A 14,485-nucleotide genomic window follows, 5' to 3' on the forward strand; every position below is an offset into this window, starting at 1 on the left:
CTTTGTCTTACTCCTGTCTTTTCCCCATGTCAAATTTACTATCGTCTGTGTGTTTCCCCATTTAGTTCCTCCTGTCTTTTGCATTTACTTCCTTTGACATATTCTTGATTGTTTTCAGTTGCATTTAGTTTCCCTCCTGTTCCCACTTCCCTCATTACCTTCTGTGTACGTACAGTCTGTCTCCCTTTAGTTCTTTGTTGCATTGTACTGTGCTGCTCCTTCCCTTTATTTTCCTCATGTGCTTTTGTCTCGGTTTTGGATCCAGTGCGCTTTCTGTTTATTAGAGTCTGCATTTTGGTCCAACACTTTATGACAAAAGTACTGTAATCAGTACAGATTCAATGTTCCAATTAAGTTCTTTAATAAACCTTTTAAAAGTGAGTTCAGTGCCATTATCCTGTAAGAAATGCTATTTATTTGTGCTGTTTATGCTTTAGATAACTGTTAACAGATATACCTCTTTTAATATAATCAGCCCACAGCCTTAAATATACTAAAAATGTCAGTAAGCTGTCGTGAAACTTGTTTTTATTTCTGCCCTATATTAAAGTCTGTTTATAGTCATGATGGGACAGATAACACTGTCTTATTTAGCATTTAAGCAGAGTAAAAACACCCAACGCTAGAAGTGGTTAAAGTAGAAATTTGTTTGTGCAGGTTTATTTCCAATAACCTTCATCTGTACCTGCTGTATAAACTGTTACTGTGTGAATAAATTACATAATTACAGACACAACTCTTGGTGTTATTTAAAAAAAATTAAAACTGTATATATCTTTCACAAGCTATAAACACTCATAAAGATGTGTTCATTTCTCATCATAAAGTCTCCTCATTTCTGTGTTAAAGCGCCAAAAGACTGACAGTGTAGAAAAGTGCTCTGAGTTCAGTGTGACATTATGTCTTCTAGTATTTTGAGCTCCTCTTCTGCAGGATCTTCATGTGATCTCACGTGTTCATGTGTAATAGAACTCATATTCACAAGCTGTGGAAGATAAAGTTATTAAGGTTGTTACCACAAATTGCTTCTCACCATTATTTTAAGTTGCTGTAGGCGTCACAACGCAGCGGGTGCCGACAGGAACCCTATCAGCATCTTTGCACCTCCCACAAACACGAACAACACCCTTTGTGCCCCCCCCCCCAAAAGCCGAGATCCACAGGACGCCTCTGATGGGTGGGAACTGAGGCGATTGCGTAATGCACCTCAACATCTGACCAATAACTGTTGACACTTGCTGACCCTCTTTCTACTTGCTGTTTGGAAGTTCGTCCTCAGTGCAGGTCAACAGGTGAGCTTTCGTCATTATTAACACAGTTGTAATAATTTCTAAAATTATAGCCAATGTTTTTTTTAATTTTTTTGGTAATTGCAGCTTCACACATTCTTTAGTGAGAGGAAAACGCCAGGTGTGGATACTCCATAATTCATAAATTCCAGCTTAAGGATATGTCAATTTTTTTGTTTGTTAGTTTTGTTCTTGTTGTTGTTGCTTTGTGTGTCATTATGCAAATGTATTTAAAGTAACTAGCAAACCAAAACTGAGCTGATAGAGCAATTTGATCTGCTTTCGGGGGTTAATTTGGAGTACTGCTCTGTACTAACTTAAAAGATAACAAACAAGAGAAAACCAGAGATCACAAGAACTGCTTTATCTGCTGACCACAGAAATGGTGAGGCACATTATAAAGCCTGCCTCTGTCAGCAAACTAAACTACACATACAGGTGCTCATCAGTATTTTTCCCCGAGTCTGAAAAACTTTTAACTGCAAGAAAATAACGGCCATTAATCAAAAAGAAATGTCTGTTTTTATCAAGGATTATTTGAAAGCTTCTGCAGTAATCAGTCTCAGCTGATGATGTCTGTAAGGGTAGCTCCTAAGTGCCTGCCGAGTTAAGATAAGCAGCTGCCGCATGCCGCACCCAGGAGGGGGCACCTAACTCCCTGTAGCTAAGCTGAACCATTACCAGTCAAGTTGAGTCATACCCCTGTTATCATCATTTTACATTTTTGCATGTTAAGCTGAGGCATGAGTTTTAGTTCATTTGTGAATGCAGGGAATTATGCAGTATAAGAAAGACTGAAACAGTAATGTCATAATTAAATAAATACATGTGTGTTGTCTTACAGCGCATATATGCAATGAAATTTATAATCCTCACAGACGTAAGGCAAAAGCAGATTTCTCCTTTGTGGCTTTAAAGAATGACACGATTTCCCCACCCATCCTCTCTCTTAACCCAGAGCAAGAACAGCTTCATTATCATGGCTGCCTTCCTCCATCACTGCCCCTTCCTGAAGTCGGTTCCAAAGCCAGCTTTAAGGAGGACTGGAGCCTCCTTGCTGTCTCTGGCAGACCGCTGCCCCATGATCACTCGTCATATCACGGTGAGCGGCCCAGACTCTCTGGATGCCAAGCTGAATAGCTCAGCCACCCAGCCCCAGGATCACCAGCTTCCCACAGCTCAACAAAGGAGGCTCTTTGCTCAAACTGCTACTCAGGTGGCTGTGTCTGCATCAAAGGGCTGTCCTTTTGTCAGCTCTCAGATTGGGATGGTCCGAGCCAGCCCCGAAGTACAGGAGGATGTCCAAGAAGGTAGTAGAAATTGAGTAGCTGCAGTGATGCAGAAACGCACAAAACACCAAAATAGCAGAAAGTGAATTTTAATAGGAGCAAATTCAACAAATCACAAAAATAGGGGACAAAATAATCCCATATTTCACAGAAGTACACTCCACTCTCACAGGTTTGATGACTTCTTTCCTGAAAGGTATAAAGGACTCAGTGTTCCCAACATCAGCTCAAACCAGCACTGTTACCCACCTCCTCAATGACAACATGGGTATGTTATACAGATAAATGAGCTGCTCACCTCCAATCATATGTTATCATATATCTTATATATCATATGGTAAAATATACATGTTTTTACTGGCACAGCATCACAGAGCTGTTTACTGAATGCTGTAGAGTAACTGAAGCCCAGTCCAAACTATTCTTCCCACAGCTGGCCCCAGCTATGACTACGATCAGTTCTTCATGGAGAAGATTGCTGTGAAAAAGAAGGACCACACATACAGAGTCTTCAAGACAGTGAACAGGAGTGCTGAGGCCTTCCCGTTTGCTGAGGATTACACCATCTCTGGGCGGGAGGGCTCCCAGGTGTCCGTCTGGTGCAGCAACGACTATCTGGGAATGAGTCGGCACCCACGGGTCATCGGTGCCATCAGGTAACGGGAGACAGCAAATATCAAAGGAAAAGGCATCTTCACTTATTTTGGTGGTGGCATACTATTAAAATGACAAACCATATAGTCACTATCACTTCAAGCACTTGTGAATTTCAGTGAAAAACACAGACATACTAGGCACAGCGTAGCAGATGTGTGGAACTAATGTTATACTTTTCGTTGTGGATCTTAACAGAGATGCCCTGGACAAGCACGGCGCAGGAGCTGGTGGGACGAGAAACATTTCAGGCACCAGTAACTTCCATGTGTCTCTGGAGAACGAGCTTGCTGGGCTGCACCAGAAAGATGCAGCTTTGGTCTTCTCGTCCTGCTTTGTGGCAAATGACTCCACCCTCTTCACTCTGGCTAAGATGCTGCCAGGTAAATGATTACCTATTGGCCATGACTCCATAACTGCATTTCAGGGGTTGCACCTCAGACAACATGGTAGAGTAGATGAATAGGATCTCAGAGTTGATAGTGATTTTCATTTGTTTCATTTGGTTTACAGGATGCGAGATCTACTCAGACGCAGGGAACCACGCATCGATGATTCAGGGCATCAGGAACAGCGGAGCTAAGCGTTTCATCTTCCGCCACAATGACAGCCGACACCTGGAGGAACTGCTCCAACGCTCAGACCCCATGACACCAAAGATAGTGGCATTTGAGACAGTGCACTCAATGGACGGTGAGAACCATGAAGTCACAAAGTACAATGAAAAAGTGCTATGTTGAATGTTGGACCCTCACTCTGCAGAATGTGTATTAGCAGTCCAAGGTAGCAGGCTTTCTCTCAGAGGGTCGTCACCTGGAATTTTAATGTCTTGAATGAGTTCTCACATGTGCTAAGCAAACACTGGGTGCTTCTCCTTCAAAACGTTCAACAGTCATCATCAGTATAAGTTTAAATTATAGCTGATAAAGAGAAAACCAGAGGTTTCACAGTTAATCAGTCTGTGTTGTCTGCCATTCATCACCACCTCCTGTGGAAGGGAAGAAAATTTTCTTGTCTCAGATTTTCTGGGATATTACACCAATGACAGCACCATAAAACACAAGCTGAAGTAGACTGCATGGATGATCCTTTTAGAGCCCTAAAGCAAAATCTCATTTTGATAAAGTTTTTTATTGTTTTATATGCTCAATTATGTTTTATATGCACGTATGACAAATTTTGGTTCCAAAATCTGTAAAAATAACTCTCCACATACTTTTTCATCAAATACATAAATAAATACTTGCTTCTCTTATATATCCTGCTGTTCAGCCAAACACTGTTTTTATTTTTCAGGTGCCATATGTCCCCTGGAAGAGCTTTGTGATGTAGCTCATCGTTATGGAGCACTGACATTTGTTGATGAAGTTCATGCTGTGGGCCTGTATGGAGCCCACGGAGCTGGAGTGGGCGAGAGAGACAATGTTATGCACAAGATTGACATTGTTTCTGGGACCTTAGGTGAGTTATCCACTTCTCCCACACTAATGCCTTTGTCCTCTCATTTTGACTGCAAGAGGGACAAGGCAAACAGCTCTCCTACTGGACCAGCTCCCATTTCCAGCCACTGCTGCAGTAACTGACACTGTCGTATTGCCAACACAGGAGCAATAACTTTTAACAGGCATGATGCTACTCCCCTGCTGGTTAAATAAGGTCAGGAGAGGAATAAGTTCTCATCACAGGAAGCAGAGGTTTTATCAGCTGAGTGTCAGTTCTACTCCCTCTCTGGCTGCTCTGATAAAACTGTCCAGCAGCAGCCTGTGTGCTGTGACGCTTTATGATGATGTAAGGTTTTAGGTAGAAATCCTTGTGAACTAATCCTCGATTACGACATCAGACTTTTTTAAGGTCTGGCTGCAACTTAACAAATTATTGCTGCTGTATGATCACTTTGAAATGTACCTTCTAATTGACACAGGAAAATAATTGCCATTTATCAATATGTCACACACACATATTATATATATAAGCTTTACAGCCCTAAAGCAAAATCTAATTTTGATAAAGTTTTTTATTGTTTTATATGCTCATTTATGTTTTATATATACTTGCAAATGTACTTCTTACTGCTAACTCTTCTATCGCTCCCCAATTTACATAGAATCTGTCATTTGTTGATATTTCAGGCAAAGCCTTTGGCTGTGTGGGAGGCTACATTGCCAGCAGCGCCGCCCTGGTGGACACGGTGCGCTCCTACGCAGCTGGCTTCATCTTCACAACTGCCCTGCCCCCGATGATCCTGGCCGGAGCGCTGGAGTCTGTGCGGGTTTTAAAGAGCTCAGAGGGCCAGGCGCTCCGCAGAGCCCACCAGAGGAATGTCAAACACATGAGGCAGCTGCTCATGGATAAAGGCCTACCTGTGGTCAACTGTCCCAGCCACATCATCCCCATTCGGGTATAAAGATTTAGCGCTGCTGCTGCTGCTTCCACCACTTTTCGTATCTCACAATACCAGCTCCTTTTATAACTGTGTGAAATATAATGCAGTTCATTTCTACATTTCATTTCAAGATTAATGTCATTACTATTACACAGAGAATCTCTTTATAGCAGGATAAGATAATTAACTATTTAAGGAATATTTTAATTAAAATTGATGACTCATTTTCCTGTCATGAGAAGTTAAATATCTGCTTTCATAAATACTTACTAGAAATTACAGCAGAGATAAAGTCTGGAGGGTGACACTGAAATAATTATAATATTTAATTATGATCAAACTGCACATATTATAAAACAATTTAGTAAATTAAGTCTTAAACAGATTTTTTTCAATAGGCTTCAACAATTGCATACCAGTTTATTTAATCAGTTTATAACAGTTTTAAAGTGGAAATTTTGATTAGAACTAAACAATTCATCCAGAGACATATTCATGTAGGAATCATGAGTAAAATGATTCGTACACATATACACTGCCTAAGTGTGCAGAATAAAAGCTTCTCCTAAATGACACATGCCACCTTTCATGATTTATTTTCCAGGTGGGCAACGCTAAGCTGAACACCAAGGTGTGTGACATCCTTCTGGAGCGGCACGACATCTACGTACAGGCCATCAACTACCCCACAGTGCCTCGGGGTGAGGAGCTGCTGCGACTGGCTCCATCTCCTCATCACAGCCCCGACATGATGGAGTACTTTGTGGGTGAGTGTGAGACCCCTTGCTGCAATTGGGTCAGAGGTATTCTAGTAAATATCTAATCCAGTTAAGTGGAGACAACGGGCAGTGCAAATGATTTATGCTTGTCCTGAGTGAGTCTCTGCTTTGTAAAAAAGTGTCCCTCCTGACACAGACCTGCTCTTCAAAATGACATTGCTCTGTGGGGAGCTTAAAATTGTGCTGAAATGACCAGAGCAGAACTTTTATGCATTTTAAATGAAAATAAATATAAACATTTAGCTGCTTATTCATTCAAACATTCATATCATTCACAGGGAAACTGGTGGACGTGTGGCAGGAAGCGGGTCTTCTACTCAATGGCCCGGCAACAGCTTCCTGCACCTTCTGTGACCGTCCACTGCACTTTGACCTCATGAGTGAGTGGGAGAAGTCCTACTTTGGCAATATGGAACCGCAATACATTACTGTGTATGCATAAGACCAAAGTAAATGTTTGATCTCAGCTACATAAGCAGTATATGCATAAATCTAATGCTATATACACTATACAATACAAAATGATGGAGTCTTTCTTTTGATGCACAGTGAAGAGTGAGATTACCTTTAAAATTGTGTTTAATCATTCTTTAATGGCAGCAATGTGGAGTAAATTTCAGCATTTATGATCACATGTATTTCTGCATACTAACTTGTGTTTGCCACCGTGGATACGATTAAAGAATTGCCTTCATTTTAAAAGCAAAAAACCTGCACACTTGGCACTTTCTTAAATCACTTATCTAGGTGTGATGGTATTGATTCAAGTAAGAAAGTTAGTTGCCCATTGAATGACTTTGTTGATACACTATAATAGTATCATTATTGTTTTGTTTTCCATTATCACAATAATTACATTGGTGATGTTTTAAGCCATGAATGGATGAGTCAGTTAAATGTTTGCAGTGTTAAATATCAATTCACGTACTCCTCTCATAATAAATATCTTGCTGTGATGTCATCATAAACATGCTGAATGCTTACAAACACTGCTGCTAATCCTGCAAACTTGGAAGAATGTGAACAGTAGCAATGTGTGCTGTGGAAGCACCAAACATCCCATGAAACATAGGAAGCTGAGCATAACAAAACGATCTGGATGAGATTTTTTTTCTTTTTGTTTTTTGGTTGTTTTACATTCTGAGGTAGGGCATTGGCCTTGTTGGAGCTTTTGAAGGAGCTCTTTGCGTGGCCCAGTATTTTTAAGTATAGGCTAAGACATTTTTAGATATTTAAGCTCCACAGGAGATTCTGTGTCCAGTCCACAATCAAGACTAATTGACGTTGCAAGGGCTGGCCACTTCTCGTTTGACTCTTGCCCTCAGTCTACGGAGCTCCGTGTTCTCACTGTCCAAAAGGAGGCCACATTCAATCAAGGTCCAAGCTTTACTGAGTTGCTGCTCCCCATAATGCTGCAGCGCCCCCCGCAGGAAACACTCAGCAAGACGCAGCCTTCCTAAACCAGCCTCCACACACTGGATGGTCTGTTCTCTGTCAAGCTCCAGGGCCTGGGTGAAGTCCTCCAGAGCTGCCCCTTCTTTGGAGCAGAGCACCAGGCTGTGACCTCGCCAACACAAATCCTTCACCTGGACTTGAAGGTGGTCTGAGCAGCTGGAGTCAAGTCTGTTGTTTTTCTGGATAAGTCTGTCCAGATCAGCTATAGCCCGCTCATGTAAGCCCAGCTGTGCCAGGCACACGGCCCGCTGGCGAAGATACTCCAATCGCTGATTGCCTCCTGATTGCACTGCCACAGTCAGGAGGGTGAGCGCCTGGTTCCACTGTCCACCTGATGCCACACTGCTGGCCTCCTGAGCCGCTGCCTGTTACAGTGCAAATCATCATTAGATCATCAACAAACTTTGCAGTGTGAGAGAACTTATGGAAGTGTTGCACCCTAATTCTTTTTAGAGGATCTGGACTTATCCTCATGAGTTTACATGTGGATAGAGACTATATGAATATAGTCTCTATCTGGTAAAAAATCCTTTTAAAAATTATTGGATCCAGATCATGATCCAGATCAAGATTTAATCAGTTGTTCTTTATACCATCCCCAACAACTCCAGAAATTTTCATCAAAATCTGTTTGTAATTTTCCGAGTTCTCCCATTAAAAATCAGACCAATGCAACTGAAAATATAATCTGCCTCCACCTATCAGCGGGTGAGGTAACCAAAACTGCAATAATACAATACTTACAATATATACATATAACACAACTACACCCATTAGTCTGGTAGAGAGAAAAGAGATGACCATTGTTTTTCTAATATCATGGAAATATTTGCTGAGGATGGTAGAAAAACAATGCTGACAAAGCCAGAACAAACAACTGTGGCAATACTGCTCAACAGGTACTGAATCTAAGTTTCCTGTACACTGACCTGTGCCATGCATTTTCTCTGATTAAATGGGATGAGAGCCAGCAAGAAGTCCAGACTGGATGAATCCTTCTCAGCCAGTTTGCTGAGCCTGCGAGCTGCACTGCAGTAGCTCTTCTGCCAGGCCTCTACCACACCCACCCGAGCCTGGGCCACTGCATCTCTTGGCTCCTGGCCAAATATCTGGCACAGATGAGTGCCTGCTGACTTAATCTCACCTGGAGCAGATGGACCGTAACAGCAGTAAGGATTACTAAAAACAAGGGACCACAGGTGCAATGGTGCTTTTTAGCCTAAGCTCCAATCATATCATGGATCCCACTTAGAAAATTTCCAGCACTGTCTCACCTTTTGCCAAGAGGATGTCCACATAGAGCAGATGCCATTTGGGGTTTCTGCTGTCAACCCTCATCAAAGCTCCACCAATTACAAAAGCCTCTCTGAGCTGCTCTTCGTGGCAGGGAACACCATTAGTGGCCACGATGTTTGACAGACTTGTATGACAGAACTGATGCAGCCAATCACAGACCAGCTTCTGTGCCCTGTCCTTGAGGGAAAGGATGTCTTTGGTGACTGTGTCAGCATTTATCTGAAGTGCTGCCATGATATCACAAGTACATTCCTAGGGGGAAACAGAGTTTGAATTTTATAATCAAATTAAACATACAGTACAATGTGGTAACATGCATGATAATCATAATAAAGATTCATACTTTTACTTTTCTTTTTCATGTTTTTTTCTGCACCATGTTGGTCAGCGTATGCATGATATTGGTATAGTTTTTCAGACAGTTAGATTTCAGTGGAAGGCTACCAGCAGTAGCTTTCTATTTAGAGGAAAACATTAAATAGTCAAAGACTCGGAGAGAGAAAGTGGCCACGACTTGAATTTCTCTGGAAAAGCTTGACATCATTTTTTATTCTTAATTAAACTTTAGGGCTCCTGTGGAACACTTCGCCTGGTTTTATTATTACAATATAGTTAAAGTGCCGCGATTTCTCTAAACACAGACTGATGAATGAACACTTTAATATCCAGCAGGCTAGAGTAGTGTTAGAGCATTACAATAGTGCCTTCGGGGCTGCACAAAAAACCCCCAAAAAAACTATAAATTAGTTCCAACTGTTACACTTAAGGCCCTTAAATTGGGCCAGTTTCTGCAATTATTTTTTTTTTTAATTTAAATGTCTTTTCAAATCTTCACGACACTTTTAAATCTGTGATCCAGGAAAATTTCTCGCGTCCACCAGAAAAAAAAAAACACCTGATGAGGCTTAATTCCATTATACAATTGTATGTTTTATAGCCATGATTGTTGTTTTAATTTTTTATTTACATTCACATCATTCAACCTTTTTTCATCATATAACCTTTTTTATTTAACAGTATTTTGTTTAATTTAGTTCGATTTAATATGACACCGAGCACACTTAGCAGTCTCATATTCTTTTACTGTTTACATTTCAGCTGCTTCACTATCAACATATCAGTGAAGCAGTTGCCATTATCTGTTAAAAAAACAAAAAAATGCTATTGTATTAAGTTTCATTGATTGATAAGACTAGAGAGAGACAAAAAACTAGAGTAAAAAGTACCATAAGATAAGGAATACCTTTTGTTGATTCAGCATGAGGTATGTGAAACCTCTCCCACAGAGGGCATGCACATGTTTCGGGTGCTCCTTCAGAATGGCACTGAAGTCAAATACGGCTGTTTTTCGTTGGCCCAGCAAGGCGTAACACCTCGCTCTTTCTAGCAGTGAGTCTGCTGCCTCGCCACCTTGAAAAAGACACAATGAATTTACTGTATTTGCAATGTTATCTCATTTTATTGAGATTTATAAAGGACAATTTCAGCAGAACCACAAAGGACTTGTGGTTAGATCACTGTTCATTATTCCAATCTACATGCAACATCACACAGTAAATGTAGTCACCAATTAGCAACAGACCAGTAACAAATATCAATGACTCATGAAACAGATTCTATTCACCAGAGGCCATAATAGCAATGGAGAGGTAAGCCACAGCCTCTCTGACCGCGCTCTCCTCTCTTGTGCGGTCCAAGATGCGTTTTGCAGCTGAGTGGCAGTGTCCCTGCAGCAGCGCTCTGTCTTTCTGCTGTGCCACTGCCAACAGGGGGCGCAAGCAGCTGGTGTCGCCACACAAGATGAGCTTTTTCAGCAGCTACAGGGAAAATTGTCAGCCATGAAATCTTTATCATTTTCATAGTAAAAACTGTCAAATTAAAAAGCAAAAATAATAATAATCAGCTACGGTTAACTGAGACTACATTTATTGACTACTGATAGTAAAAACAATAATATCAGTAAGTGAAAAAAAATTTTTTTGCCCTTGTCCAGTTACTATGTTGCTTTTTCAGTTTGTAATGATATTGTTTTGAAACATTTATTAGCTAAAATTTAAAAAAAAATTAAAATGAAGAAATTAAAGAGAAAATCAGGCCTATTTATTGGTTAAAGTCATTGTTAACATATTTTTCTGCTCAAAAACATGCTTTTCAAAACAAATTTTTAACAATTGCACACTGAATTCAGTGATTTGGATGCACATCAGGAAATGTTAGAATTGAACTGATCACTGAGGATGTTTCAAATTTGTTAGCTTAATTAACTAATGAAAAAAAAATATATGTATGTCTAATGTAAAAGATGCTCCTGATTAGAATACTTTAAGGTTTCTGTCTGCTAGACAGCTCAGCAATCCTTCACATTGTAGCTCTGCAGTGGTGTATGTGTATGTGTGTGCCAGTGGCTGGTGTGACAAACTGATTTGCTGTAGTCATTTTCTTGTGGCAGCAGGCTTGACGAAGGTTCAATCAACTCATCAACAAATAAACAGATAAATAAACTGAATTAAAAGTGGTCCAGATGAGCCCTCATAGCTCCTTATTTCACGGATGTAATTACTTTGAAGGTGCATCCAGAAAGCATTCAAAGGAATTTAGTGGAATGAGAGTAACAGCACTGTTTCTATTGATAATTAATTATGTTTGCTTTCACTCAGCTTCCTGTTTTATTCAATGGACAGATTGTTTTCAAAATAAGTATTGATGGAATTACAGTCTTCCTAAACAGGCAAGAAAACACCCTGAATCCATTTTTTACAAGAAATGATGGTGGCTCAAACATATGTACCTGATTGGTGTCATAAAGAAAGCCTCTGTGCAGCTGCAGCAGGGCAAGGCGCGCCAGGATGGGTGCACGAGGATTGGTGGTGGGCCCAATGGACAGCAGCAACCGGTAGGCCTCCTCCACCCGGCCAAGCTGGTATAAGGCATCTGCTGCCAGGATCTGAGGCCCATCAGCACTGGGCTGGAGCTCCATCAACAACATAGCAAGAGAATGGACACCAGCAGGAGTCCTAATGAACAAAGCAGAAAAAATTGAACACAAAGGGAACAAAAATCACACTTTGTAAACTTAAATGAGATCTTTCATTACAACAGAGATCATACAATGAAATAAAGTACACTTTTCCTGTTGTGATATGCAAAAATATTTTCTCTTGGGAAAACACTGTTCAGTAAACAAACAACATACCCTGATCTGTGGTCGCCCCTCTTGGACGGGGCCTCCATCTGGTCCTCCTTTTGGTGCTGCTGAGCGTCTTCACCAGAACTGGACTTGGGTTTGTGATCTCTAGTCCCTTCGAGCATGAATCGTCCCTGCTCCAGCAGAACGGTACACAGCAGCCCGCGGTAATTCCAGGGCACCAAGCAGCGCACAGCGAATGCTGTTTCCTGAGGATGCAACCTGCTGGCTGTCACATAGTCTAAAGCAGTCAGATAGTTTAAGCCACCCATCATTCGCAGGAGCCCCCTGCCACAAAGTGCACGCACACAGCTGGAAGGGTGGGGGGTGTTATGTTCAATCACAGCCTGAAAATCTTCTAATGCACCCCTGTGGTCGTCAGAGAGAAATCGTGCATATCCAAGAAGAACGTGGACCGTATTTTGATAACTCTGCTGACCTTGAGCGGCAGCTAGCTGGCTGCAGATAGAGAGGGCCTCTTTGTGCTCTCCTCTGAGGAGAAGACAATCAGCCAGTCGGACCCGCAGCTCCCTTCTTCCCCCATCAGGCTCTAAATGGCACAGGGTCCGTAACCGAGTGATCACAGGGTCCAGAAGTTCAACTCCTTCAGTAGATCGCAGGTCTGCCCGGAGAAGGACCCGTTCTCTGTAGTCAGACAGGCCCCTCTCCGCCTGCTGACGGAGATGGCTGCGAGCTGCCACTCCAGTTCCATGCTCAGTGAACAGCTTTTGGAAGTAAATTCGGGCTGTGGCTGGATGGATCTCAAATGCATTCCCCAGATCTGTGCATTCCTCTGCAGTCCTTCCACCTGCTGAAAAGCAAGAAGCTGCTCGACTTGTTAAGAGTCTGGCTGTCCTCTCAGGAGTTTCTTGGAATGATTTCCCTGCAGTGCTTGCAGATATTTTCTGACCATGGCCATGATGCAAAAGGGAAGAGTATACCTCTGCACTGTCCATAAACCTGCCTGTCAAAAACAAATATGCTGCCTGGAGTTCCTGTACATCTCTGTTACCAGGTGAGACAGACAACAAAAACTCAATAACTGTAGAACAAGCTTCTTCTTCAAGCATATCATTGTCCTTTGTTCCCACAGTCCAATCACTGTCAACTACCAGAGTGGGATGTATGAGCATTATTTGGTCTGTAAAGGCCTTCACTATTTTTGGAAGGTGCCCTGCTTGTCTACTCTTCACCAGTGTGACCGTTTCAGACTTGCTATTCTGGTAAGCTTTGAGGTAAAGCTTTAGTCCCTTTAAAACATGAGGTTCTGATAGCAAGCAGGCAAGGGCTCCAGTTATCTCTAACAAAGTGCGAGTTGAACCCTCGGGAGGAGGGTTTTGCTTCCCTTCAAGCATAACAGTGCATCGGGCAAAAATCTCTTCACAGGCATGCCTGCCGCTCTGAAGAAGAGACTCCATTTTGTAAATGGTGGCTGACAGATTGTTGGGGTTGAGCGTGGAAAGGAACACAGCAGCAAGACCTTTATTAAGACCCTCTGCAGGCTGAGTCTTCCCATGATTGTCAAGCCAACCTTGTAGAGTAGCAATCACCAAGTCCAGACTGGACCTGTCCAATTTTCGCATGTGGGACACCGCAGAGGTGGCGTGAGTCCTGAAGGCAGACATGTACAAGGAGGTCGCCCTCTCCAGCTCTCCGCTCCCGAGGAACTTGTCTCCATCCTCACATAGCTCTGAAATATTGACTTCAGGTCGAACCAAAGCAGTCATGATTGGGCAGCGGACCCTCTCCCCTTGTTTTACACTTCTTGGCTGTTCAGAGCAATGTTCAATTGACAGGCCAGATGCATCTCTTACCACAAGTGTAGAGCTTATGTTTATCAGTAGTGTAAACCATTATTTAATCAACTATATACACAAAACATTGCAACTCGTAAATAGTAAGAATAAGAATTCTCCCTACAAAAAACTCTAAGTCATGAGGGAACAATACACTGAGTTCATGATGGTGTTTATAGATCCAAATGGTGTGTGGAATGTAAGTGGACGCCCATGGTCCCTCTTTTGAGGTGTGGATATAGCAGATGATAAATTTAAGTTTTTGTTCTTTGTTTTAGAGGCCTTATGGATGTTTTATCATTAAACTGGTGATTTTATTGGTTTCATTTTCTAATTTTAGCATACCTACGTGTTAGGTTT

The 14,485-nt window shown here is 41.8% G+C and overlaps 2 protein-coding genes across 3 annotated transcripts; one reads left to right on the forward strand and one right to left on the reverse strand.

Moving 5' to 3' along the window:
* Nucleotides 1–1,154: 1,154 nt before the first annotated feature.
* On the forward strand, nucleotides 1,155–7,104 carry LOC115782686 (5-aminolevulinate synthase, erythroid-specific, mitochondrial-like). Of its 2 annotated transcripts, none has more exons than XM_030733021.1 (10): nucleotides 1,155–1,292; nucleotides 2,248–2,599; nucleotides 2,751–2,846; nucleotides 3,012–3,234; nucleotides 3,431–3,615; nucleotides 3,746–3,925; nucleotides 4,529–4,693; nucleotides 5,362–5,630; nucleotides 6,220–6,382; nucleotides 6,673–7,104. In XM_030733021.1, the coding sequence occupies exons 2-10, from the start codon at nucleotides 2,269–2,271 to the stop codon at nucleotides 6,834–6,836; spliced, it is 1,776 nt and encodes a 591-aa protein (XP_030588881.1). In that variant the 5' UTR covers nucleotides 1,155–1,292; nucleotides 2,248–2,268; the 3' UTR covers nucleotides 6,837–7,104. The 2 variants fall into 2 exon arrangements, with proteins under 2 accessions (XP_030588881.1, XP_030588882.1); XM_030733022.1 differs by having other exon boundaries at nucleotides 2,775–2,846.
* Nucleotides 7,105–7,494: 390 nt separating this feature from the next.
* ttc34 (tetratricopeptide repeat domain 34) lies at nucleotides 7,495–14,224 on the reverse strand. Its single transcript, XM_030733020.1, has 7 exons — nucleotides 12,339–14,224; nucleotides 11,934–12,159; nucleotides 10,770–10,962; nucleotides 10,389–10,555; nucleotides 9,124–9,397; nucleotides 8,779–8,993; nucleotides 7,495–8,214 (listed from the first exon to the last, which is right to left on the reverse strand). Exons 1-7 carry the CDS (start codon nucleotides 14,054–14,056, stop codon nucleotides 7,669–7,671), a joined length of 3,339 nt encoding a protein of 1,112 aa, XP_030588880.1. The 5' UTR covers nucleotides 14,057–14,224; the 3' UTR covers nucleotides 7,495–7,668.
* Nucleotides 14,225–14,485: the final 261 nt, after the last annotated feature.

This window comes from Archocentrus centrarchus, chromosome 7 (genome assembly GCF_007364275.1).
Source record: "Archocentrus centrarchus isolate MPI-CPG fArcCen1 chromosome 7, fArcCen1, whole genome shotgun sequence".
In the NCBI taxonomy this organism is placed as follows: domain Eukaryota; kingdom Metazoa; phylum Chordata; class Actinopteri; order Cichliformes; family Cichlidae; genus Archocentrus; species Archocentrus centrarchus.

What these genes read in the sequence shown, in the direction of transcription:
- LOC115782686 (XM_030733021.1), top strand. Translation starts at nt 2,269, where the DNA reads ATGGCTGCCTTCCTCCATCACTGCCCCTTCCTGAAGTCGGTTCCAAAG. An exon ending in TCTGGCTAAGATGCTGCCAG is followed by an intron (nt 3,616 to 3,745) that starts GTAAATGATTAC and finishes TTTGGTTTACAG; the next exon opens with GATGCGAGATCTACTCAGAC. An exon ending in GACAGTGCACTCAATGGACG is followed by an intron (nt 3,926 to 4,528) that starts GTGAGAACCATG and finishes TTTATTTTTCAG; the next exon opens with GTGCCATATGTCCCCTGGAA.
- ttc34 (XM_030733020.1), bottom strand. Translation starts at nt 14,056, where the DNA reads ATGACTGCTTTGGTTCGACCTGAAGTCAATATTTCAGAGCTATGTGAG. An exon ending in AGGGGCGACCACAGATCAGG is followed by an intron (nt 12,160 to 12,338) that starts GTATGTTGTTTG and finishes TTTGTTCATTAG; the next exon opens with GACTCCTGCTGGTGTCCATT. An exon ending in CATTGCTATTATGGCCTCTG is followed by an intron (nt 10,556 to 10,769) that starts GTGAATAGAATC and finishes GTCTTTTTCAAG; the next exon opens with GTGGCGAGGCAGCAGACTCA.